The sequence below is a fragment of the Girardinichthys multiradiatus genome, chromosome 9 (genome assembly GCF_021462225.1).
Source record: "Girardinichthys multiradiatus isolate DD_20200921_A chromosome 9, DD_fGirMul_XY1, whole genome shotgun sequence".
NCBI classification, from domain to species: domain Eukaryota; kingdom Metazoa; phylum Chordata; class Actinopteri; order Cyprinodontiformes; family Goodeidae; genus Girardinichthys; species Girardinichthys multiradiatus.
This window is the reverse complement of record NC_061802.1, coordinates 39061317-39087889: the sequence shown is the minus strand read 5'-3', so window position 1 is coordinate 39087889 and position 26573 is coordinate 39061317. Positions and strand designations below refer to the sequence as shown.

The 26573-nt window shown below is 39.4% G+C and overlaps 1 protein-coding gene across 10 annotated transcripts in view; it reads right to left on the bottom strand.

Moving 5' to 3' along the window:
* Positions 1-25759, bottom strand: part of LOC124873907 (AP-1 complex subunit sigma-2) — a 33431-nt gene extending 7672 nt beyond the window's left edge. The window contains exons 1-6 of one of the 10 annotated variants that reach the window (XM_047374947.1): positions 25581-25759; positions 23244-23352; positions 22993-23130; positions 21378-21408; positions 6979-6987; positions 1285-4467 (exon numbers count right to left, since the gene is read on the bottom strand). In XM_047374947.1, the coding sequence (XP_047230903.1) occupies positions 4337-4467; positions 6979-6987; positions 21378-21408; positions 22993-23130; positions 23244-23352; positions 25581-25759 (597 nt within the window). In that variant the 3' untranslated portion in view covers positions 1285-4336. The other 9 variants (XM_047374950.1, XM_047374951.1, XM_047374946.1 and 6 more) reach the window with 9 other exon arrangements.
* Between the last annotated feature and the right edge of the window lie 814 nt (positions 25760-26573).

Below are 26573 nucleotides of genomic sequence, written 5' to 3'. Positions count from 1 at the left end.
CACGACATTTAAGATTAGAATATTACACTACATCAATAAAATCAACATTTTAATGCAGAAATGTGGTCTTAATGAAAAGTATTTTCATACCTGCTTAAAGATTATTTTCAAAAGATGCTTTTAATCTGACAAACGAGCTTCACCGGAACACATATTCTAATTTATTGTATATGAGTAGATATTTATCAAAAATAAGTTTTCTTTTTTTAAAACGTCTTGTAACATTTGCAGTTTTAACTCTTCTACCTGAGGACAAAAATGTCTCTTTGGATTGTAAAGGTTGCAGACCTTAGGGTTAAGGTTGGGGCCATTCCACAAACTTAAAATATTCCTGCTTTGTCCATTCCAGAACCCGCTTTTTAATGTGGTTTGGGATTATTGTTGTTTTGGATCAACCATGTGTCTCCAAGCTTTAACCATCTAGCAGCTTGAGGTGAAGCTGAGGAAGTTCTCCCTTTCTGCAATGCACCAGTACCACTGGCAGCAAAACAGACCCTCAGTATGACAGTTGTTGCAGTGTTCTTAGATCTGAAAGCCTCACCTTGACTTCTCCAAACATACTTTCATACTATGGCCAAATAGCCATCTATCTTTGTGTCTTTGCTCCTTCAGATTTTTTCCAGAACACATTTTGCTTGTCCATGTGGTCAGCTGAAAATCTTGGATTTTTTTAGCAGTTGCTATTTTCCTGGTTGGCACCCTCGGTCCATGTTGATGTTAAAGCAGCTTTACTGTGGACAGTGACACTGGTTTTCCAGCATCCTCTGGTTTTCAATTGGTTTCAGCCTTGATGGTTTCTGGAATGTTTGAGAATGTTATAGCCAAACTGGTTTTGGATTGAATAAAGCAGGAAAACGTTACATTTTTGGAGTGACAGGGACCTCAACCCTATAGAAAATGGATGGACTTTCCTCATATGCCTGGTCGATGGCAACCAGTTTAAATGAACTACGCCGACTCTGAAGAGAGGAGTGGTCAAACATCCTGACAGAATGAGACCAGAGGCTTGTTGATGATAACCAGAAGTGTGTAGTTTTAATGCAATTTGTTGAGGGACATTTCTCCAGGTATTAGTGAGTTAGTATGTATATATGTGAACCTGTGTGGATTACAGACAAGTTTATCACTCCTGTAAAACTGAGCCATCAATTTAATTAAAAAAACAAGGAACGACTGAGAGGAAACATTTTACGAAAGCATCCTTCTGATCATGACTGATCCTGGGTGCTGACTGACATGATCCAACTTCAAGTCAAGTTTACACTAAAGAGTAAAACACCAGTCTGATCAGGTACGGGTTTTATTTCACTGTAAATACAACACGGCGTGCCATAGATTTTATGTCACACAAACTCTTAGAGAAGAAACTGCTCATCAGGAGTTACAGAAAAAATGTAAACAGCAGAATTTAGGCTTTATCAGCATGTGAATCAAATAGGATATACAGAAGAATGCAAATGTATAACAAGAAATTTGTACAGTCCTGCGTCCAAGGCATTTTATGTGTGCAGCTTTTTTCTGATCAAATGATTAAAAGTGACAGTTTCAATGCATAAAAGCACTTTCCACACTCACTGTGAAGGTTTATGGTTCTATTGCTTCTTAGAACAGAAATGATGACCATTGAAGTTTTTTTTATTATATCTGTGATCACAGTGTGTCATTTAGTCATATGGTAAATCTGCTCTTCATTGTTCTGCATGATTAACATTCATTGTTACTATGAACACCATTTATTTAGAAAGTATGGGTGGTACATATTTTATTTTTATTTTTGACGGCTACTTACAGGAGCATCATAGTAAATAGAAATTTCACTGAAATGCTAATCTATTTCAGTAATTTAGTTCAAAAGTGAAACAATTTATATTTATTTATTACCATCATAGGTGCTATATTGCCAATAAAATATTGTCACTCCTTATTTTTAATCAGTTTATGTTGTTGGTCCAACATTTGCAGCTATAACAGCTTCAAACTTTCTAAGAAGGCTTTGCAGAGTTTAGGAGTTATGGGAATTTTTCACCATTCCTCGAGAAGCGCATTTGTGAGGTCAAACACTGATGTTGGAAAAGGCCTGGCACTCAGTCTCTGTTCTTATTCATCCCAAAGGTGTCTGTGAGGCTGAGGTCAGGACTCTGTGCCCACCAATCAAGTTTTTCCTCACCAAACTGTCATGTTGAAACAGGAAGGGGCCAAACTGTTCCCACAAAGTCTGGAGCAGGAAATTGTCCAAAATGTCTTACTATGCTGAAGCATTAAGAGTCCTTTCCAAAAAGACAGAGCCACCCACAGATTCCCCTATGCAGCAAACTTTGCACTGGACACAATGCAGTCAGGGTAGTGATGTTCTCCTGGAAAGTGCCAAACACAAACGTATCCATTGGAGTGCTATAGAGCAGTGATTCCCAACCAGGGGTACTCGTACCCCTAGTAATACGTGAGCACATAGCAGGTGGTACGTGGAAACATTTAATATTTTATTTCCAAGATGAGGGGTAAATACTGTCAGTTAGTAGGGATAATTCTTGGATGTGTGATGCTTTATTATGACCCAGGTGCAAAATACACCAAGGTTTTATAAACCAGAAGAGCAAAAAAGGCAAAATAAAACAACTACAGATGGGAAAGATTAGAACAGGGGTGTCATTGCTGTTCACCTGCACAACGCTCCGCTAACAAGAGAGGAAAAAGTAACAGCTGTTTCCACTCTGCCTCCAAAGCTATCAAAGCTTATCAAGGACAAGCAAGCTCAGGTGTCTCATTAAATCATTCATGAATGAATGATGAATGAATGAATGATGAAAACAAAGTACAACTAATCTAGTGAGCCTGAACATTATTTTGTTAAGTGTTCTGTTGCTGATTTTTTAGGGTAAAATGTCTGTTTATTGAGGACTTATCCATATGGGCCCCCCCTGCCCCGCCAACAATGTAGTAATAGTACTTTTTAACATTTAATGTCATTGATTTTATCAGATCCCTTTATGAGTCATTTCAGTCCCTGCGTCGTTACTACTCTACTTTCTATGGCCAAACTTGACAAAAGCTGGACGAAAACACACTCCTCAGACTCTGTGTCACCGCTGCTGACACACTGAGTAACGTACGCTCACATGCATGTGAACATCCGCTCCCGACAGTGTGCGCCCAGAAAAACCTGGAAAGCAGGGGACTTGATACAGCGCTATGCAAGTTCAGGCCATTTATCATTTACCGTAAAGAGAGAGACAGAAAGATGGATAAATAAGAAAGATGGAGAGGCAGTTAAAACAGAAATGTTGGGAACCACTGCTATAGAGGGAAGTTTCATTCATCCCCCCAGAGAACACATTTCCACTAGTTGTCCAGTAGTGTCAGGCTTTTCAGCTCTTTGTGTACTGTTGAGCTAATCTGAAGGCCACAAGAAGTCTGTAACTATTGACTTTGCAGAAACACCTGTGGATATGGAAGTGATTAAAATACACCTGACGTTAAGGGTGAGCAAATACTTTTGGCAATATAGTATATTTCAAGTGTTTACTGAAATATGAAGTCTAATTGAACTTTGCTGCATAATCCTCTCACGATCTCAGTTATCCATGCTGCTAGCACACCTTTTCTACCACACTTTTTCCTTCCAATCAACTTTCCATTAACATTCACTTAAATAATGTTTTAGATTTCTTAGACGTTTTTGGGTTTTTGTTAGCTGTATGTTATAATCATCAACATGCTCTGAGTTTTAGTTATACATCACAAAACTAAAAGAAACAACAATCACTGCCGGAGTAAACATTACATGAAAAACAACATTCAGCTTACATCAAGTAAAACCAATCCAGTGAGTTTACCTGCTACATTGCTGCCATACAAAACAAATATATTCTCATATGAAGACTAATCAGTGGTTTAAGGCATTCAACTTTAAATCTGCTGTTTGTAAAGCCAAAGGTTAACCGATCAGAGTGGTGTGAGGTCGTAAACTAAAATAATACATATTTTATTCCAGACTGAACAGTGGTGCATTAGTGAGTAATCACAGTGAGTTTATTTTAATTCACACAGATCCTTAGTTGAAAACTATAGGCTGGTAATGACTTCCCAGTGATGAAGCATTACTCTTTGGTTCTAATGTAATACTTTGACTTCCCTTTGTAAAACATGATATAGTCTGCTATGTTATTTGACAGAAAACAGATAATAATAAATTGCTATTTTCCATTCATATCATCACTCTGACCGCTGAAATAATTCGGTAGAACAAAAATAATAGTGCAACATTTTTAAATGAGAAAGTAGAAAAACTGGCAAACATGACCATCCATATGTGTGATTGTGTTAGTTCAAAGGTGAATCAAAGTGATCCGCTCTGTGAAGAACAGCAGCCTGCACATAACAGGGTCTGAGGGCAGAGCAAGATGAGGATGGAAAAAATGTTTATGTGAGTCCGATTTCCTCCAGCACGCTGCGAGGGGTCTCCGCATCCTGTGGGGGGAGAGGAGAACCACAAGTCGAGTGAAGCACTGCTCATCCATTCAGCTGCGTTCAAGCACGTACTGTTTCACATTTTGTCAGGTTACAACCGTCAACTTCAATCTTTTTTATTGGGAGTTTATGACGTTCTGTGTTTAGACCAACACCGAACATGTGCATAGCTGTGAAGTGGAAGGAAGATAATACATTGTTTCAAAATTCAGAACTAAAAAACTATAGCGTGCAGATATATTCCTGAGTCAATACATTGTAGAACCACCTTTTATTTCAATAACAACTGCGGTCCTGGTGGAGTATTCCTATTCCAGATTTGCACATCTGCAGAGCTTTAGTCTCATCAGGAGTTGTCTCATCACCAAGTCGTTGCAAAATAGTTTAGGTTCAATCAAACTGGATGGAAAGAATCTATGAACACTTATCTTAGAAAATCTTGCTACAAATTATCAGTTTGTTGCAAAACTACTCTAAACTGGACTTTGACTGCGCCATTCAAACTAGACATTGAATCTCTATCTCAGTCTTTTGCAGCCTTTAAGAGGATTCTGTCCAGGAATGTCCTGTATTTAGCTCCATCTATCTTCCCATCAATATTAACCAGCTCCCCTGTACCTGCTGAAGAAAAGCATCCCCATAGCATGATGCTGCCACCACCATTTTCCTCATGGTTGAATTAGGTATCATCTCATCAGAGCAGACGATCTGTTTACTCGTTAACTTTGAGACAAACTGCTGTCAGGACTTCTCCCGGCTTTCTTTCAACAATGGCTTTCTTCCTGCCAATCTTCCATGAATGCCAGACTTGTGGAGTGCACGACCATTAGTTCTCCTGTTGACAGACGCTTCGTTCTTGGCTGTGGATCTCCACAAAAAACTTCTGCAGGATTACCATGGATTTCTTGGCCAATTCCTTGAGTAATGCTCCACTTACCTGGCCTGCCAGTTTACATAGAGAGCCATTTCTTGGTTTGTTTGACGATTTACCTAACTCTTTTGATATTCTGATGATGGACTGAAAAATATTTAAAGGTTGGGATTTTATGAGAACTTAACTTTGCTTAAAACCTATCCACAGCTTTCTCCCTGACCTGTCGGATGTGTCCATCTCTTCGTGATGCTGTTTGTTCTCTAATGTTCTCTAACAAACCTCTGAGGCCTTCAGAGAACAGCTGAATTTAACCAACTATTAGGTGGCTTCTAAAAGCATTTGGTTGCACTAGATTTTTTTCACAGGTAACAGAGTAAAGGGAGATGAATACAAATGAGCACTGTGGCTATAATGTGACAAAACATGCAAAAGTACCAGGAGTAGGAACACCATGGTAAAAGCACAGTAGATGTTGTGGCACAACCAGTTACATGATCTGTCGCTGCTAAAGCCTCATTCCCTGGCCTCAGGGTGTGAGGTTTTGCAAGGTTTTAAAGAAAAATAAATAAATAAAACTGCTTCTAAATTAATGACATTTTTTCAAGATATTGTTACTGGGACATCATCAAGTAAGACAGCTTTAGAAGAAATGGTCCCACCTGAACTGTTTTTGTGCTGTTGCTGTTTGTGTTGTCTCTTCATAAGATTTAATCCCAACCAAACTGTTTCACCGTTGTTTTGGACTAAAGTAATCTCTTATTGGTAAATGCATATCTCTTAACTTTGCAGTAAACACTGGTTATTTAAAAAACCTGCTCTTGATCCAGAAAATACCCAAACTTGCTTAAAAAAATCAAGTCTAGAAAACAGAAATCTTCAATAACTGAGACAAGTTGCATTTTCTCCCCTCATTTTGCATGATTTACTTGTTTGTATCACTATTTTCTTCTTTGAAACTGTGTTGTTGTTGGTAGTCCAGTTTGGATTGTTATAACTCTAAAACATGACACTGTGGAAAGCCTTTGTCGACTGGCAATCATGCAGTAAACTGATTTCTACTAAGGGAATAATGGTACCATCTCTTACTTTCATGTCTCTTACTTCTTTAGCGCTAACATCATCGTTTCCCCACCACCATGCCTAACAGCTGGAATAACAGTTTTGCCCCTTCATTCCTGCCTAGATGCAAACGCTAAGGCACAGATTAGTGGAATTGGAACTTGTTTTGTTCCTTCTGATATACATGAGAACTTCATGTATATCAAAACAAGATCACAAGATGCTGTTCTGCAAGATGCAGAGCAGCAACATCTTGTTTTAATTCTTTTCTCTTTAGCCATCTGACATGCCATTTGTTAAGCTACATTTTCTGGATCTGCCTGTCAACAGTGTGGGTAAATCAAAAGAAATAACCTGCACCCAGACCCATCTTACACGTCGAAACCTGACAAAGTAGGCATAAAAGCAGGAAAAAACATTCCTAGAGTTGGGTCTATCTATTAAAGAAATACTTGGCTTTCTTTTTCATGAGATGAAATATAGACATCAGAAGTTGTTGTTAATCACAGAGCGGTGCTCACTTGTGTTTAGGAAATCATATGGGTTAGTTTGTGGCAAAAGGAAGGAGAGACACTTACTTTGGCATCCTAAACCGTGGTTCAGCACAAAAGTAAAAAGAGGAATTTCATCAGAGCAGAGACACAGAAAATCAGCTTCACACAGAGAGAAAGAAAACCAAACATTTCAACACAGATGCATCTGGAAAGTCATCACATTTGGAGAGCAAAATGCTCAACGCGGAGCTGGAAAGATAGGAGACTGTCCAACGTTCACCATGGAGACACATGTTACACAAGGGCAACAATTTGTTCTAAACATTATGGTAATACTCTTTACTCCTGTAACAGAATATGCAGCCCAAGTAAAATATTCACACCCCTTAAACTTTTTCCACATTTTGGCACTTTACATCTAAAAGCTTCAATATATCTTATTGGGCTTTTATGTGATAGATCAACACAAAGTAGTGAAAGGGAAATAATACAATGTTCAGTTTTTTATTTTTCAAAAAAGAAATGTTAAACGTGTCTAATGCATTTGCATTTAACATTCACTCTGACACTCCTAAATGATCCAGAGCAAATAACTGTGTTCAGAGGTTTCCTAATTTGGAGGTTCTGTGAAGGTCTGTTAGAGAGCTTTAGTGAACAAACAGCATCATGAAGTCCAAGGAACACAGCAGACAGGTCAAGGAGAAGGTTCTGGAGAGGTTTGAAGCAGGGTTGGCTTAGAAAACAATATTCCAAGATGTCTCGCAGAGCTCAGTTTGATCCATCATCTGAAAGTGGAAAGAACATGACACAGGAGCAAACCTACCGAGACATGGACATCTACCTAAACTAACCGTAAGGAGAGCATTGATCCGAGAAGCAGCTAAGAGGCCAATGGTAACTCTGGAGCTGCAGAAGAATCAATCGACTATGAGTGCTGAAGCTTTTAGTAGTACACTTCACAAGTTTGGCATTTTTGGAAGATGGCATAACAAAGCAATTACTAAAAGAAAGCCAGAAGTCCTGCTTGTGGTTTGCAATAAGCAATGCAGGGGACACAGCAAACAGGTGGAAGAAGGTACTCAGCTATGAGTAAAACACAACTGTGTAGCAGAAAACTAGTGTTGCACATCAGCATTTAGACACGAACCCCACAGAGTAACATGGTGGTGGCAGCATTCTGCTGGGGAGATGCTTTCCACAGCAAGGACAGGGAGGTCGGTCAGGGATCACGGGAAGATGGATGGAGGTAAGTACAGGACAATCCTGGAAGCGAGGATGAAAAAGACATGAGACTGAGGAGGAGGGTCACCTTCCAGAAGGACAATAGCTCTAAAAATACACCCAGAGCTACATGGAAGAGGTTCTGATCAAAGCATATTTTTGTTAGAATAGCCCAACCAAAGTTCAAGTTGGTCTTCTACATAAAATCCAAATAAATTAGAAGCTTGTGCTTGAAAACTGATGAAATATAAAATGTATTAGGGGTATGGATATTTTTTTTCATGATGTTTGACACAATTCAGTTTGTTTCTGACACACAAAAAAATAAAATAAAATCCCATTAGTAAACATCTACCTAAATGTTCAGGAACGAGCCACATGGCATGGCATGTCTTCAAAGTTAAAAGGTTATAATAGGCAAAACACAACTGCTTAATAGTCAGAAATATATTAGTTATATATATTTTAAATCAATTAATGCTTCTAATATTTGTTAGCAGGACCCACTTTGGAAATGATACACCACATTGAGAATATGGAGTGCTTAATCTGCATTTATTTATTTAGTGCAAAATACATTTTGCATTATTGTTATTATAATTCATCTAAAAGCACTTACCTTGAGCGTGGATATTTCATATATATTTATATCTGATTAGTGCTCTCTGTTTATTTTTTAAATATAGAAATAAATTTGCATCAAACAAAGATTATAACTATATCATAGTTACTTTTTGCAATAATCTCAACAGATCTATTTAAATTTTACACAACTCCCAGTCGTCACGACAAGGAGAAAAAGTCAGACAGAAGAAAATACAATTAAAAACAACAAATTAAGAATAAATTGTCAAACAGATAACAAAACTTGTTTTACATGGCTAACATAACGTAAAATCTGATCAAAACATCTAAAAATAAAACCCAAAATAATACTGTGTACATCTGTGTAAATAATAACTGTAACATTAAAGTCATGAGGCTACAGTCCGTGTTTAAGTAGCTTTAGAGTTAACATGGCCGTATAATGTGAGGTGGTCTTAAAACTTCTTTATAAATGAAACCCTCCTGATCGGTAGTTCTGTGTTTAAGTCTCTCAGGACTTAAACACAGAACTACCTGTGCTGTGATCTCTGCAAGGGGGGGCAGCAGGCTTTCCCCACAGAAAGAGAGGGAGCAGCACAGGAGGACAGGACAAGTCACAGGGGCCCTCATGAATAAATAACATTGAGCTAATTTGTCCTATTTGACCAAAATTGGAGACTCTTAAACACATCACCCAGATCCAAAAGTGTTGTTGGCTAATTAGCCAAACATAAATTTGATTTGATTTTCACTTACATTCTCATTCAGAGCTTTTTAGGAAAGAAAAAAGATAAAGCAAAATGTCTAATAAAAGGAACTTGATTGGATTTGACTAAAAAAGGGACATAATGCATCAGGACACAGGATGCAGCCTATTGCAATAAAGTGACAAAACCTGAATGTGCTGCATATACAAAACAATTACACACAGTAGCAGACCGAGGACAGACATGCGATAATGCATCAAAACAAACATTGCAACGACTCAGTCAACAGATTAGTTTGAATTAAAAGAAATATTCTCTTGCTCTAATAAGAGGAGCTTCTTATAAAATCTGGTCCATACATCAACACAGAATTTCTCTTGTGGTTTAAATCCTGGACAGGACTTTAACCCCTCATGTGCCGAGGGGAACTGAAACCGAGCCTGATAATACACCCCCAAACATAATGTCAGGTGCTTAGAGGGCAGAAAGAAAGTTGCCAGGCACTGAGAAGCTCAGCATGCAGGATGGACAGCAGCAGCAGCAGATGGCAGCCAGTCAGTACACAGGCACATTAAAGTAGTCATGACGGGGCTGAGGGAGAGAAACGCACACAGCTTAGAAAACATGACTACACTTAGTGGTAGCAGCCACCACCGCATTCACACACTTGAGCAGCAGGACATGCAGGACACAAAGCAACAGGCACAATGCATCACTTAAAAACAAATTACGCTCCACCGTTTCCGTCAAATAAAATAATCTGTTTAGACAAAGAGATGACCACCATGTTCATGTCTACAGGTAATGTTTCAGGTTAAGGATGGGTATGTTAGCTTAGCTTTAAGGAGCTAAACAGAAACCTTCGATAGACTGGCACTAAGTTGTGTATAATTGTGAGGTGGAAGGAAAATCATACATGGTCTTCCGAATCTTTTACTAACCCTCATGAGAGAATAGTTTGTAGAAACAAAACTATAGATTACAGCTGCAGGTCCTGGGGATCTTCTTTACCAACTCTGAACCTCTAGAGACCAGTATTTTTCATCCATTCTTTACAAATAATTCAACCTCAGTCATATTGGATGTGGAGCATCTGGGAACATAGATTTTAAAATTTTTTCAACACATTCTCAACTGGATTTAGATCTAGCCTTTGACTAGGCCCATTCCATTGTAGCTATAGCTGTATGTTTAGGGTTGGTGTTCTGTTGAAAGGTGAAGCTCCATCCTAGTCCCATGTCTTCTCCAGCTTCTAACATGTTTCCTTTTGGGAATTCCCATCTATTTAGCTCCATCCATCTTCCCATCAACTCTGGCCATTACAGTACAACAATAAAACTTCACTCATCCACAATATGTAACTCTCCTATAAAAAAACAAAACAATAACAACATGAAAATGGCTTAGATCACATGTACTTATGAGAAACAAATTAGTTTGTGATCCTATTATTTTCACTTGTGCTCCTCTGCATCAATGGCCTAAAGAGAGGGAATTTTTAAAATCTGTATAGGAAATGATTTTGATTTCCCACAAGGCCTCCGATCTTCTGCTCCACCTACTGCTCACATACAGCACATAGTGAGGTCTCCAGAAGGCCTGGTATTATACTGGCCACGTAGACCACCCTGTTTAACATTCAAGAGTCCTTATTTGTAATGTTCCCAAACCAGTGGTTTGCATCTGTTGAAGTATGCTGCATGATGATTTTACTGTGGTTTTTTGTGTCCCCTACATGGCTTGTGTCAGGGCGTCTTATGGCTTTCTTCCATAAAAGCCAATATTGTAGAGTGTAACAGTAGCAGTTGTTCTGCGGACAACTTCTTCCATCCAAACTGTGGATCTCCGCAGCCCCTCCAGAAGACGTCTTGGCTGCTTCTCTGATTATTGCTCTCCTTGCCCAGCCAACAGTTAAAGTGGAAGCTCATTCCTGGATAAATTTGCTGTTGTACCATACTCATACCCATGGTCAGATGATGGATTCAACAGATGTCCAGCTTCAGAGACAGTTTTATAATCTAAACCTGCTTTAAACTTCTTCACAACTTTCTCCCTGACCTGTCTGCTGTGTTCTTGATCTTTATGATGCTCTTTGTTTACTAATGTTCTCTAACAAAACTCTGAGGTCTTCACAGCACAGCTGGATTCAACATGAGATTAAAGTACACATAAAAGCACATGGTTGCTTGGGTTTTTCATTAGGTGTATCGGAATAAAGAAGACTGAATACAAATTTGCACCACAAGTTTCCAATTTTTATTTAAAGCGTATCTCATTTTCCTTCCCCTTCACAATTATGTACTACGGTCCTTTGACCTATCATATAAAAAACGTAAACGTGAGTAATAGTGTGAAATCAAACAGTATTAACATATACATTTTGCAGTGCTTCACTATCTAAGTCAGTCAGTGAGTAAGTTTTGAGTCAAAAAGTTGTGCAAAGTCAACCTAAAAGTATTCATATACAGGTCCTTCTCAAAATATTAGCATATTGTGATAAAGTTCATTATTTTCCATAATGTCATGATGAAAATTTAACATTCATATATTTTAGATTCATTGCACACTAACTGAAATATTTCAGGTCTTTTATTGTCTTAATACGGATGATTTTGGCATACAGCTCATGAAAACCCAAAATTCCTATCTCACAAAATTAGCATATTTCATCCGACCAATAAAAGAAAAGTGTTTTTAATACAAAAAACGTCAACCTTCAAATAATCATGTACAGTTATGCACTCAATACTTGGTCGGGAATCCTTTTGCAGAAATTACTGCTTCAATGCGGCGTGGCATGGAGGCAATCAGCCTGTGGCACTGCTGAGGTCTTATGGAGGCCCAGGATGCTTCGATAGCGGCCTTTAGCTCATCCAGAGTGTTGGGTCTTGAGTCTCTCAACGTTCTCTTCACAATATCCCACAGATTCTCTATGGGGTTCAGGTCAGGAGAGTTGGCAGGCCAATTGAGCACAGTGATACCATGGTCAGTAAACCATTTACCAGTGGTTTTGGCACTGTGAGCAGGTGCCAGGTCGTGCTGAAAAATGAAATCTTCATCTCCATAAAGCTTTTCAGCAGATGGAAGCATGAAGTGCTCCAAAATCTCCTGATAGTTAGCTGCATTGACCCTGCCCTTGATAAAACACAGTGGACCAACACCAGCAGCTGACACGGCACCCCAGACCATCACTGACTGTGGGTACTTGACACTGGACTTCTGGCATTTTGGCATTTCCTTCTCCCCAGTCTTCCTCCAGACTCTGGCACCTTGATTTCCGAATGACATGCAGAACTTGCTTTCATCTGAAAAAAGTACTTTGGACCACTGAGCAACAGTCCAGTGCTGCTTCTCTGTAGCCCAGGTCAGGCGCTTCTGCCGCTGTTTCTGGTTCAAAAGTGGCTTGACCTGGGGAATGCGGCACCTGCAGCCCATTTCCTGCACACGCCTGTGCATGGTGGCTCTGGATGTTTCTACTCCAGACTCAGTCCACTGCTTCCGCAGGTCCCCCGAGGTCTGGAATCGGCCCTTCTCCACAATCTTCCTCAGGGTCCGGTCACCTCTTCTCGTTGTGCAGCGTTTTCTGCCACACTTTTTCCTTCCCACAGACTTCCCACTGAGGTGCCTTGATACAGCACTCTGGGAACAGCCTATTCGTTCAGAAATGTCTTTCTGTGTCTTACCCTCTTGCTTGAGGGTGTCAATAGTGGCCTTCTGGACAGCAATCAGGTCGGCAGTCTTACCCATGATTGGGGCTTTGAGTGATGAACCAGGCTGGGAGTTTTAAAGGCCTCAGGAATCTTTTGCAGGTGTTTAGAGTTAACTCGTTGATTCAGATGATTAGGTTCATAGCTCGTTTAGAGACCCTTTTAATGATATGCTAATTTTGTGAGATAGGAATTTTGGGTTTTCATGAGCTGTATGCCAAAATCATCCGTATTAAGACAATAAAAGACCTGAAATATTTCAGTTAGTGTGCAATGAATCTAAAATATATGAATGTTAAATTTTCATCATGACATTATGGAAAATAATAAACTTTATCACAATATGCTAATATTTTGAGAAGGACGTGTACTATGAAGAGCAGTGGAATGTGCCACTAAGGATGTTAACATAAACAAAAGTAAACACAAAGACAGATTTCTGTTCAAAACACAACTGTCATCAGTGAAAACACTGCTACCAGGTGACCATGGGTGGCACTAGGAAATCCATTTCAATGAGCAGAAAGCTACAGACAGATTCTGATACTGTACACATAAATATTTAGACATAGAAACTACAGGCTCTAGTGGTACAGATAGCCTATACCCAAAGGACACAAAGTATTCACCTTAGATGGTCTAATTCTGGAAAAGACCAGAGGCTTCTGATGCCATATTTGGGACCATCACACCTGTGAGGCAAACATTTTGAAAAGGACAAAGACTGTTCAATCAAATCTACCAACCTACTCTACAACTCCATGGTCAAGGAAAAGGGGATCAACTATGCTCAATCTATCTCAGGTGTCTCCGGTGCTGAAATGAGTAGAGCTCACAATCTTTAGAGGCTTTATTAATCCTAAAGAAAATCTGCTTACTGGCACCAAAGTGAGGGTCAGGTCTGAAGAAAGATTTCATTATAGCCTTATCAAAATAGCTTACACTAAATCCGCTGTGGTATGTTTTCCGTCTAATTACTGCGCTATGTCCTTACTAACGGATAGAAACACAAGGCAATGGGTCTAAAATAAACCCCAACTGCCCCAGCCCTGTTTTAACCATGCAGGGCTTGGAATCCAGCCATTTATATTCAGATCTGCAGCTGGATTTTATTTGTCTTGTGCAACTCCATCGTAACAGGAGTGCTTTAAAAGCTCCAGCTGTGTACCCTGATTACTACACTGTGCTGATAAGCAGATTGCAAGTTTAATTGTTTTTCTCCTGTTTAATTTGCAACACCTTCACCACAGGAGGTCTTCTTTTAATCCTGTCTGATTGCTGCTTTGATTATAAAACAACAATAACAAGAAGAGGCACCACAATAAAAACAATTTATAGATAAATGAGCTTGGTTCTTTATTGCATAATTGATTTTTTTCTGTCTTTAAAGAGCTTAATTTGTAATGGTGTCGTCTGAGAGAGGTAACTTCATGTTAAGCTTCATCAGTCATGAAGCTGATTCATTTCTTATTAAGGTGTATGATCATAGTACCATAATTGGCTGATATAGTTGTGGGTTTCTAGATTGAACACAGGTAAAAGAACTGCATCCAAAAAAAAAACATTCTGTTAAAAAAATAAAAAATGTTAAAGTGTGGATAGTTGATTTTTACCCTTCTCTACCTATATTAAAAAACTGCTCCATTTGACTTTCAGCAAGAAGAATCTTTTTGATAAATATCAGCAGGAATGATTATTTAGCCACAGATATTATTTAAAGTCAAGCTTCTTCCTGATGACTTCTGAAGATGTGGTCCATCTGTTCATCCTTCTGCTTATCCGAGATCACATCACGGTTGTAGGTTCAAGAGTGAAACCTATACTTCCCTCTCCCCAGTGACACTCTCCATATCATCACATTCTCAGGCTAAAAGAGATAAATGGTCCCTCCATAGAGATCTGGGCTTTAAAAGAAGGTATTCACAGAGAATCTTGATCAGATGCTTAAAACTACACCAACTGACTCCTTTTGATTTGGAGGAGCAGCAGCTCATTTCTTGATTCCTCACATTATCTTCAAGGGGTCAGCTGCTTGTTTTAGTGTAATCGATCTTTTTGGGATAGTCCATATCTCATTACCATAGGTGAGGGTTGGAAGGCAGACGGACCTGCAAATTGAGTGCTTTGCTTTTTGGCTCAGGTCTTTTAATGCCAGACCGCAGCAGCACGCACATTACTGCAGACGGGGCCCCAATTAATCTATCCATTTCCTGACCATTCTTACCATTATCCATGATCAGGATTTCTAGATACTTACATTCCTCTGCTTGAGGCAGAGACTGACCCCAAAATCAGAAGGAGCAATCACCCTTATTCTGGTCGAGATCCATTTCCTCAGACTTAGAGGAGTCGATTGTCATTCAGCAACTATCATAATCGGCTGTGAATTGCTCCAATGCACGCATGTTTTGAAAAGACCAACAAAACCACATCATCTGGAAAAAGCCATGAAGAGACCCTGACGTTCCCAAACCAGACAGTCCTCTCCACCTCTATATCTTGATCATCTTCATGAACACCACAAACAGGACAGAGGACAAGGTGGAGCCCAACTTGCACCGAGAGCAAGCTCAACGCTAAACTGAGGCAGTTAAAGGCATTCCCGAGCACCCCATGCTCCTGTAACACCCATACCCCAATGACCCGTTTAGCAGCTTTACGACAGTAAAGATTTGGTATAGTGTGAAATGGCTAGGACAAATCCAAGATTTGCGGCATTGAAGAGGTTTGTCAACCATGATAGCCCCACAATGTCCAGATGTTTTGGGGCTGTCTCTCATCTACACCTGGCACACTGGGAAGCATTTTTAGTATTTTGGCAGTCTTTGTCACAGTGACGGAATCGCCTTCTTCTGAGTCTTCAGACTCTGGCTCCTTCATGAAGGACATTGTTATGCGTTTGAGGAGATCCTCAAAGTGCACCTTCTACCGCCTGACAATATCCAAAGCCTGGGTCTGAAGCCAACGCCCCAGGCTTGGGAAGGTCCCTGTTTCCCCTTTCTAAGTCGCCAAATACTTTTCCAGAAGTTCCCTGAGATCGACCAAAAGTCTTTCTCTTTCCCTCTTTCTTTTAGGCTGACGGTTTCTATTACCAATGGTGTCCACTAGTGGGTCCTCTGGTTGCCGACATGAAAGGCATGTCCATATCCTCAAACATGTTGTTTGTTATGGGCACAGAAGTCCATTAACAAAACACAGCTCAAAAAGGAACTCAGGCAGGGCGTTTTTCGCCATCACAGCTCTCAAAGTAACACCATTGTTGCCTACATGGGCAATGAAGTCCCCCAGGAGCACCCCAGAATCCCCAGATAGCATCCCTTCCAGGACACCACCCAGAGACCCTAAGAAGGTTGGGTAGTCTGAACTGCAGTTCAATGCATAAAGCACAGACAACAGTCAGAACTTTCCTTGTTGCAAACCAAGGCACAAAGAGGCAACTCTCTCGTTGACTGGAAAATCCAAAACTGAGGCACTCAGCTGGGTGCTGGCGAGTATCCCCACACCCACCAGCCACCCTCCTGGAGTAGCCAAAGCTGTCCATAGAGGGGAGACTAACTATTTCTATCTGGTACTGCTCAGCCTTACACATCAGTTCTAGCTCTTTACCCAGCAGTAAAGTGACATTCCATGTCCTCAAAATCAGATAATGCCACCAGGATTTAGTACACCAAGCCCTTTAACCTCGCCTGCCACCCAGCTTGAATGCACCAAAGTTCATTATTTATGGTTGAAAGTATGACTTTCTGTTTCAGGAATATATTGGTTTAGAAGGTGTAAAAATAGGTGAGAGCCACAGATTCCTTTGAAAGGTCAGCAAGAAATGAGGGACACCGTTAGTTTTGATGTCATCATGAAATTAAAGAAAGTAAAGAAATAGAATGTGGTCACCTTTTTAATTTTACAGCTTAATTAGATAGATTTTGAGGAGCAAAACTAAAATGGTCAATCTGGGTCCAAATCAAAATATCTCATAAAAAAATAAGTAAATATTGTGTCACTGTTCAAAAAATCACTAACCTAAGTCTAGAGTCTAGACACAGGCAGCATAGTCATTTATAATGCTACTGAAATGTGAAAACAACATTTATATTATTTTTTTAACATTCCACTATATCTGATTTTCAAGAGTGTTGGATTATACTACCTGTCAGCAGGATTGCATGTGTACATGGACAAATTAAACATTCATAGCAGGGTTCATGCCAGCTACAACTCCTTCAGTGCTGATGATCTATGTTTCGCTCCGACTTAAGAGATAGCCAGACTGATTGAAACACATGCAGGTGGAGGATCACGCCACGCGGAGCTGCAAAAACCCATGCTGACTGACTGACTTTAACAGTCTAGTTACCAATTAAATGGATGGAGGCACGTATAGACCTTACAAGATCTCCTCATTTGGCAAACTTCCCCAGTCTTCACTCTGGCTCTATAAATACAGAATTGAGCCAATCAATTTTTTCTACTCTTGTGGTGAGTTTAAAATAGACATCTTGTTTTTACTCCACCTTTTCTAATGTCAGACATCATCTTAATGATTTATACACAAAAAGGGAAAAAGCTCACGAAAAACTTACCATAACCCTCTAAGGATCAGAGTGCAGTCTGTGCACAGACAGCCCAGCCGTCAGTAAATACACAGACTGCTTCACATTGTGTGCTCTGGCATTTTGGACTTTGCTGGGCAGCAACTGCCTCGCAGATAATTATGATGGAACTCATTTAGCTTCTCTAACACTGGATCCATGAATACATAACCTAACCATTTCACTTTGGGTTCATGCAGGTTCATAGTTTGGTAACATGAAAGGATTTACACTTTGATGCCCCAAGTTTTCAGCTCAGATTTACAATTTTTTCACAATGAGGCAGAATGGTTAAAAATACTAAACATAGACATCTTTATTTATGAGCAGTCCACCAGGCTGATGTTTAGGATGATCCTTAGATTTTGGGTCTGCATAATTGTTGTTGTATTCTCAGCATATTTTAAACCAGTAACATATTGTTCCCAAGCTGTACACTTTGTCAGCAAAAGCCAAACCTTTGTAGCTCTTGTCACTGTGCACAGAGAAAAAAACAACATCCCAGTGTTCTCTCTACATAACACTACTTTTCTCTGGTAGATATTAATGGGCTTGTCAGCAGTGGCCTGATTTCCCTGCCAAGCACTCATTAGCTGTGGCCTTTTGGAGCACTATCTCACCAAATGTTGAGAAAGGAAATGCAGCAAACCCCTCAGCCTGCTGCCTGACTGATTAGGTTTATGGTAAACTGGGTTTTACCAACCGTTTCTTTGTTGTAACAATGCTTCTTGGCAATAAACCTTATAAAGTTGGAAAGCCTGTTTATTTCACCCTAAATGGCACCACATCAATAACGAAAATGAATTTGTGGGTTGAGCAGCAGAGTTGAGTATGTGGGTTATGAAAAAAGAAACTTGCGAAATCCTTCCTGGCAGTGCCAAACAGCTTATGGTAGAGGCAATGTGATGTTGTGAGATGACATCTCCCTCACTTAAAAAACAAGGCTTGTCATACCAGGAGGCAACCTCAATGCATACAGATATTGACATAAAAATACTGCAACATTAGCAATTCCATATCATCACTGAAAGAACATTTCTGTTTGTAAGCTTGAATCGGTGGTCTCTGGTTGTTTGATGTAACAGGTGCATTGACTGATTAAGTGATTAAGAGCTCCCACAACCAAAGGTGACCAGAGACAAATATCAAGCACTGTTTGATATATTTTTGGCAAATCGTGTCTTGTTTTGTGCATCCATGAGCGCTTCTACTGTTGTGCATAAACATCCACAACTTATTGTCAATTTATTAATCGACTGCCAGCTGGATCTGTCTGACGCAACTGTGCCGCAGCAACAAGGCGTGCAGGATTTAAGGTTGAAGAGGATGGAATGAAATCCCTGCAGTTCTGGCCTTAACCACATTGAACACTGGAGGGATCAATTCTGGCGTGCTCTTCATCTCAGAGTGGCAACCACAACCAAACTGGTTGTCTTTCCACAAATGCTGGTTGAAGAATGGGGTGCCACGCCACAGCAGTGTGTGACCAAGCTGGTGACTAGCATACGGAGGAGATGCCAGGCTTTTGTGGTTGTGTACAGTTCTCCCACATACCACTGAGACTCCTGCTTGTTAAATGAATAAAATGTTAAATTACCAGTATGTCCTATTTATTCAAAGTTCAATTATCCAGTCAACTAAACAAAACTGAACAAAAGTCAAAGCAGAATTAGCTGTTTCAGATCTGGCAAATTTACACTTATAAAACCCGTCCTAAAAATGGATTCAGCTTACGCATGCAGTACCATGTAAAAGGAAATTAACAGACTTTCCAACAGTATTAGGTTCTTTGCCAAGAATTGCTACAACAAAGAAATAATTGACCAAACACAGATTTTCCCATTGTTTTTGCAAAATATACATATCCTTTATTGTGGTGAAGTGGCATTGTTTGGTGGTCAGTAATTAGATCAAACATAACCTGGATGCCTGAGAATCTCCACTTTCAGTTATGGTGTAGTAATTTCTGAAGCTTTCATCCCAGAACTACTATGGATGTTAATCTACTGGCGCCCTCTAAACATGTGAACAAAAGCTGATTCATGCTAGAGTTGACCTTTAAAAAGCATATATCATCATGTTCAAAAGTTTTCCTTTTCAGTTGTGTTCAGGGAAATATGTAGAGAATTGTTTTTTAAACACCGGTCCATGCACCTGTTACACCGTTGTGCTCAGATTTCTCTTTTTTAAAACAGAAACCCAAGCACGACGCAGCAAAGAACTTAGCCAAAACTTGCTGAAGAGTGATGACTTTAGGTACACAACACTGAACTCCACGACCACTGCATAATACCATGGTCGCCAGAGACAAAACTAGTGATCGCAAACTCTCCTGCTCAAACCCATGTTCATAAAGTAAAGATTTATTAGGTGATTTATCTAGTGGGGAACAGAAAGTAGTGCCTGAGAAGCTGTTGCTTGAAACATACTGACAAACCTACCTAAGGATTCAAAAGTGCTCTGAGATGAGCCAAGTCTGTCTGATCAAGAAAATTGTAATTCTGGCAGCATTCAGGAAGACCTCCATTGCTACTCTGTTTCTGACCATCAGGGGTGCAAATAGATCTGCCATTTACCCAAACGACTTCTATTAGCAAGTTATCCCGTGATTGTTTAAAACACACGGCAGTGAATGGAATGAGCTAAACATCTCTTTTTTTTATTTACAACATAATCAGACTGTGTTTTTCTTGTCAGGGTTTAGCTGCACTGCTGTCATGCATCTGTCAGAATGGTATTCCAAGCACAGTCTGTCATGCCATTCATACTCTGTAGGTAGTGGTGTCCGAAAGACAAGTCTAAAAGCTCTGGTCGCTGCTGCAGCTAATCATTGATGGTAGACATGCAGAAGGACTGTTGGGAAACTGAGAAACTTTATGCTTGCAAAAGACACAACCAATAGCCTCAATAGCCTGGGTGCCTACCTACTAGAGTTTTCTGTTAGATACCTAGCATAGATTTTGTGGCGTCATTGTCTCTTAGCCTTAGGCTGTTCCTTCCCTTGAAGCCAAGATTTCATTTTTTTTCAAAATACAGGGACAACAAATGCTTTTAACAGAGAGACCTTTTTTGGCAGGTGAGTAGAAGTCTTTCCTCTCCACTTTCACAAAGTCCACTCAATTTTGCTGCACAGACAATCTATGGGGAAAGTAAGAGCACTCACCCAAAAGCTGTTTGTGTCGGAAACAAGAAGTGACACATCCTTTGCTGTTAGAAAAGTCTTCTTTTCAACATAACAATCTGTTTTCTGTTTAGAAAAATAAGCAGCTGTGCTCTGCAGTTCTAAACAACGCGTCGGCATCCATGTTTACATTTCTGTGTTAAAGGGGCATGGCTCCAAAAGATTTTTTGTGTATAAAAAGGTGTTTTAAAATGAATTAAATCCCTGCTTTGAAAAATCTGCAAAAAGAAATTTTATTTTTTAAATTTGTAGGGTTTTTTTGTGTCTGAAACTATGATGATATTTGCCCTTTAAAAACTGTGGCTCTATTAGACATATGAGCTTTACTATGAGGTCAGTATAAAGCAGAAAACACACCAGAAACTCTCATTTTTATGTCACAATCCAATTCTGAAACATTGCCATTGCTGATGTGTTAATTCTGCTGGATATAGTCTATCTAAAGCTACTCATCTAAGACTACAGGACGGCCTACATGGGGTTTAACAAACTGTACCTGCAAACAGACGCATCTGAAAGTCTATATTCTGCAAATTGCAACAGCAAAGAATACACAAGCAAAGAGAGAAACATGTCAGTTGCAATCAAGCTCAAGAGACCTAAACACACGATACACAAAGTACAATGAAGAGCATGACAAGCAAAATAAAAAAATAAAATCTGAAAATATTCAAGAAACAACAAGCAAAAACCTAACCCAGACCAGGTAGATGATAGTGTCATTCTGGTCTAAAGTTTTAAGATAATTATTCAACAGTTATTCAGTAAAGGTTACACCCAGTTTACTGCAACAAGAAAACATCAAGAGGAGAAAATAAAGGACTGAGAAAAACATTATCGGGTGCACTTTGGGCCAATAAGACCAAAACTGGGGTTTTCAGCAACACATACGTGTTTGAACATAACGTGGTTGAAAATATGTGGAAAGCATGTCATGCCCTTAATTAAGCATGGGGGAGGATCTGTGATGCTGTGGGCCATGTGCTGTTGGAAATACCAGGACATTTTAAAACACAAGTCAACCAGTAAACTGAATATGGGCCGTCAAATCAAGACAGAAATGGCTCAACAAACACAAAAGAGACCTTCTTCCATTGTCATCACTGTTCTAAGACTAAAATGGTCATAATGTTAATTTCCTACTGAAAACCTGTTGGCTGAGAAGAAAGCATACGATAGGAACCCTGGACTCTAGACAATCTAGAGATGGTGCAAACAGGAATGGTCAAATACCCCCCTCTCTCTCTCCCTCTCTCTCTCTGTGTGTGTTCCAACATGTGCCATGCTATTTGGAAAACAAAGTTGTAGAAAATTACAAAAGCAGATGTAGTAATAACCGTGGATCCATGATTTGGTAAAAACAAATGGTGTTCAACCCTGTTTTTTCCCTCCTGAATAAATTAACTGAAATTATTGGAAGGATTTCATAATCTTCAGTATACGATTATGCTACTGCAATGAAAGGTTAATTCATTTTATTTGCTTAATTTCATGGTCTGGAGAAAAACCTGATAAACACAGGGTGGCTTTTATCGACCATTACTTGATGATTTGTACTATTAATCCTGCCATTAATTATTTTTTTTAGACAGAATAAATAATTGAAATGCCAGAACTGCTAACGTACACTGACGTAGGTGCCAACGTAAACTTTGGAAACACACTTTCATCTGCTTACTAGACATTTTTTTCTGTTTGAAAACCTTTCAAGTTCAAATTCTTCCACATTTGTGCTTAAATGCTTTAGATTCACCTGTTAATTTTACTCAAATGACAAACATTCCACATGTAGCTTCAAGTCTAAGCAAAAGCCCAAAAAATTTAAAAGGAGTTTATCTTTATTTAGGTACAAGACCTGTTATTATTCTTTTTCCTAAGACCTAGTAGTACTATGCAGAAATCTATACTGTAACCATTAATAACCAAAGTTATCACCAAATGAACCATTATTAAAATGCAGCAATGGCACACTGATGTAAAAAATGCAGGTTTGCATTTTATTTGTCGCTGATGTGAAAAATGATAAGTGTGTGCTTCTTGGAAGACAGATTCAAAATGAAAAGAAAATGAAATAAAACGTATAATTATTGTGACTGCATTAGAAGTCTTACCTCCTGCAGCAGGTCAGCCTGCTCGATGGCCTTCAGAACATTCTTCTTGGACGTCTCCTGAGCCTCCCCACCCAGCAGGAATTCATCCAGAATGAAGTAGGCCTTCTCAAAGTTGAAAATAATGTCAAGCTCACAAACCTGGAAAAGTAAATATACACAATATATGTTGTAGTAGTTTGAGACTGGGCTCAACAGGTGGTTGGCGGAAAAATGAAACATTAATGGAAACTGAGCTAGAAGTCCGAACCCACACTGCCAAAGTATTTATCGAGCAGCTCCACGTATCTGTGGATGATTTCCAGTGTGATGAGCTCATTGTCCTGGTTCTCTATGGCACAGCAGAAATACAGACTGGCGTATCTGCAACACAACAAGAACACAAAGCGTTCAAATAAGCATATTTTACAATAAAAAGTACAACTACACAACATATTAAATCGCAGTCATCATTGGTATACCAGGGTGTGCAATATTGTAGGGCTGCAACTTACGTTTATCTTGCAATTAATCTGTCGACTATTTTTTCGATTAATCATTTAATAATTGGATAGCAAAAGGTGGATAGTAGGAGCTATTTTACAGAATTTGAACCAGGTGAAACTAAAGCTATGTCACTTGAGGAGTTCTGGATAGAGCGGACAAAGAAGGTTTTTCATCTCAAATGCAATATATATATATATATTTTATCTTAGTGGGTTGTTCTTTCAGCCAATGGCATGTTTTAGCATCTGTATACTCCAGTTAACAATTATTCGAATACTAAATAAGTTGACAATTATTTCAATAACCGATTAATGTGATTAATTGTTTCAGCCTTATAATTTAGCAATTGTAAAGGACTATTTGGATGCAATATTTAGTAAGATATCTTATTTCAAGTGTCAGACCTTCACAGTCTTCATATTGATCATATATTTAGCTAGTTGGATCAACTGTAACTGCAATTAATGTGCATGTCTGATGTACAGCTTTAGTGGCTGAGATGCTGAAGCTTACAGAGGGGTGGGGACCGTGTGTAATGGTAAAAGGTCCCATGTCTACCAGACACAGTGGGAGCCAGGAGAGCTGACTGCATGTGTTACATAGACAGGATCGTTAAGTGATATACAGTATGGTTTCCCTTTTAACCTAAAAGCTGCTGACAGAGGAGTTCTCAGTTATTATTAAAAATGGCTGCTTATCGTGTGCAGTGTTCATTAAAAAGCCAGAAGCCAGAACAGGATGCTGAATCCGTTAAGCCCCTGCTACAGTTCTTTATCCCTGATAATCCCAAAGGCTCTTTAAGCATGTGATGATTGGCTAATAAAGGAGCTGGTCAGCTGATCCCTTGCAGCCGGAGGGGGTTAGGGGACAAATGGTGTGCAGAGTTGGTTTAAAACAAAAATAAAGGTGTTGCCCACTTGTATTGTTATCGGTTCCCAGTTACTGATTCAACTCTTTAGGTTTTTTCCTTGTGAACTTCAGTCTTTCTCTCTTTTGCAAATGATCACAATGCAAATCACGCTAAGCCACATGCATATTAAAAGCAGGATGCTTTTCTAAACAAAACTTATCATTGATGATTATTCTGCATTTCGCAGCGAGGAGTCCGTTAGATGCCCTTAAATGCAAACATAGCATGACAGCTGTGAAGGTTAAAGAAACAGAAGGTATTATGCCTGGTACAGTCCACCTTAGGTACTTTACCACACACATTTATATTAGCTTTATAGAAAATGTATAAATACAGGTAACATGGATAGTTTAACTGTTTTATACTTTCTAGCCTTTTAGGGCAGCTTAAGCCTTACTTAGATGGGGTCAAACCCCTTTCCCCCTTTAATTCACACCATGCATATTCAGGTCCAGATGTAAATCCCATGAGAATCTGAGGCAAGGCTTAAAACCTGGTGTTTATAGACATTCTCCATCCAATGAGACTGAGCTTGAGCTATTTTGGTAAGTAGGGGCAAAAACTGCTGTCTCTGTGCAAAGCTGTAGACATACCCTGAAGGACCTTGCTGTAACCGCAGCAAAAGGTGGTACCACAAATGTTGAAAGCCATGAATTATTTTCCTCCCACATCACAGTTCTGCTCTATTTTGTCTTGGTTGGATCACTTATTATCCCACTTGTTATAATGTCACAAAATGTGATAGAGCCAGAGAGGTATGAATACTTCTGCAGGGTTCTGAACATCTGAAGCATTTTTGATTAGTAAAGTATATAGCTTTAAAACCTTTTTGGTTTTGGTTCAGAGCAACTTTTCACATTATAAATGGCAGAGAATAAAGCTGCATATCATCCTAGATTTCACTGCAGCCTCAAGAGACATAACTGATCCCATTATTTAACTAGAGGTTTTAAATAAACCTACGTCTCGCCAATAGCCTGCCTGCTTTTCTGTTGCCACAGCAACAGGATATATAATGAAGGAAAATTGATGCTCCTCCAACCTGTAGTCTTTTCATGATGGTTTTATCTCATTGCTAACAGTGTTTCCTGATTCCCTGGACCTAATATTTAACTGATAAGTCGATTCATTTTTAGTCTTGGAGGCGTTTCACCAGGAAAGATTTTGCTTATAAAAAAGCCCAATAACAACCCACCTCTTATATACAATCTTTAGGTCTCTCCACTCCAGAAAGCTGCACATTTTGGGCTTCCGAGCCAGGATGGTCTGCACCAGCTCTCTGGTGATCTTCTTCTTCTCCTTATCAGACAGGGGCACGTACCATTTCTGCAGCCGGAGCTTTCCTTGTCGACTGAACAGAAGCATGAACTGCATCTGAAATGAAGCGATGACAAAACAGAGAGGTGAATGAAAAGATGAGAGGAGGAAGTGGGCGGTAAGGAGAGACATTCGAACAATACGAGGATGAAGCCATTCTGGCTCTGACAAGTAATGCCGAATTAAGGACATTGACATGGATGTTGTTAGGTTTTAAATGCTCCTCTATAATTCTAGATTTCATACAAAAATAAATAGTCAATGCAGGCATGCTCTTTACATAAAGTAGCAAGACTATTCATTCAAATAAATAACACCAGATGTAATTAATTCCTAAAAATAAGCAGGTTATGAATTAATTAAAATTGATAACATGCTCATTCAGGCCTTTCTCCTGCAGCACAATGTAGTCGATCTTTCTGCTGCTCACAGCTACATAAATGGCAATATTATAAAAAAGTTCATTTCTTTCACCGATTCGGTTTAATTATATACAATCATTATACACAGAGGGATGCATTTCAACTATATATTTCTGTTAATCTTCATAATTATGGCTAACAGCTGGTCAAAACCCCAAATTCTGTTTTTTAGCAAATCTGAACACATAAATGCTGTATTACTGAAAAGTATGTCCATGTACCATACAGTATGTGTACTCAATATTTGGTGAGGGCTCCTTTTGCATGAATTACTGCACTAGCCCAGGGTGTCATGGAGGTGATCAGCTTGCGGTTCTGCTGAGTTGTTCAGAAAGCCCACATTGCTTTAACAGTGACCTTCAGCTTGTCAGCATTGTTGGGTCTGGTGTGTCTCGTGTTCCTCTTGACAACACCCCATAGATTCTCTGTGAGGGTTCTGTCAGACCTGT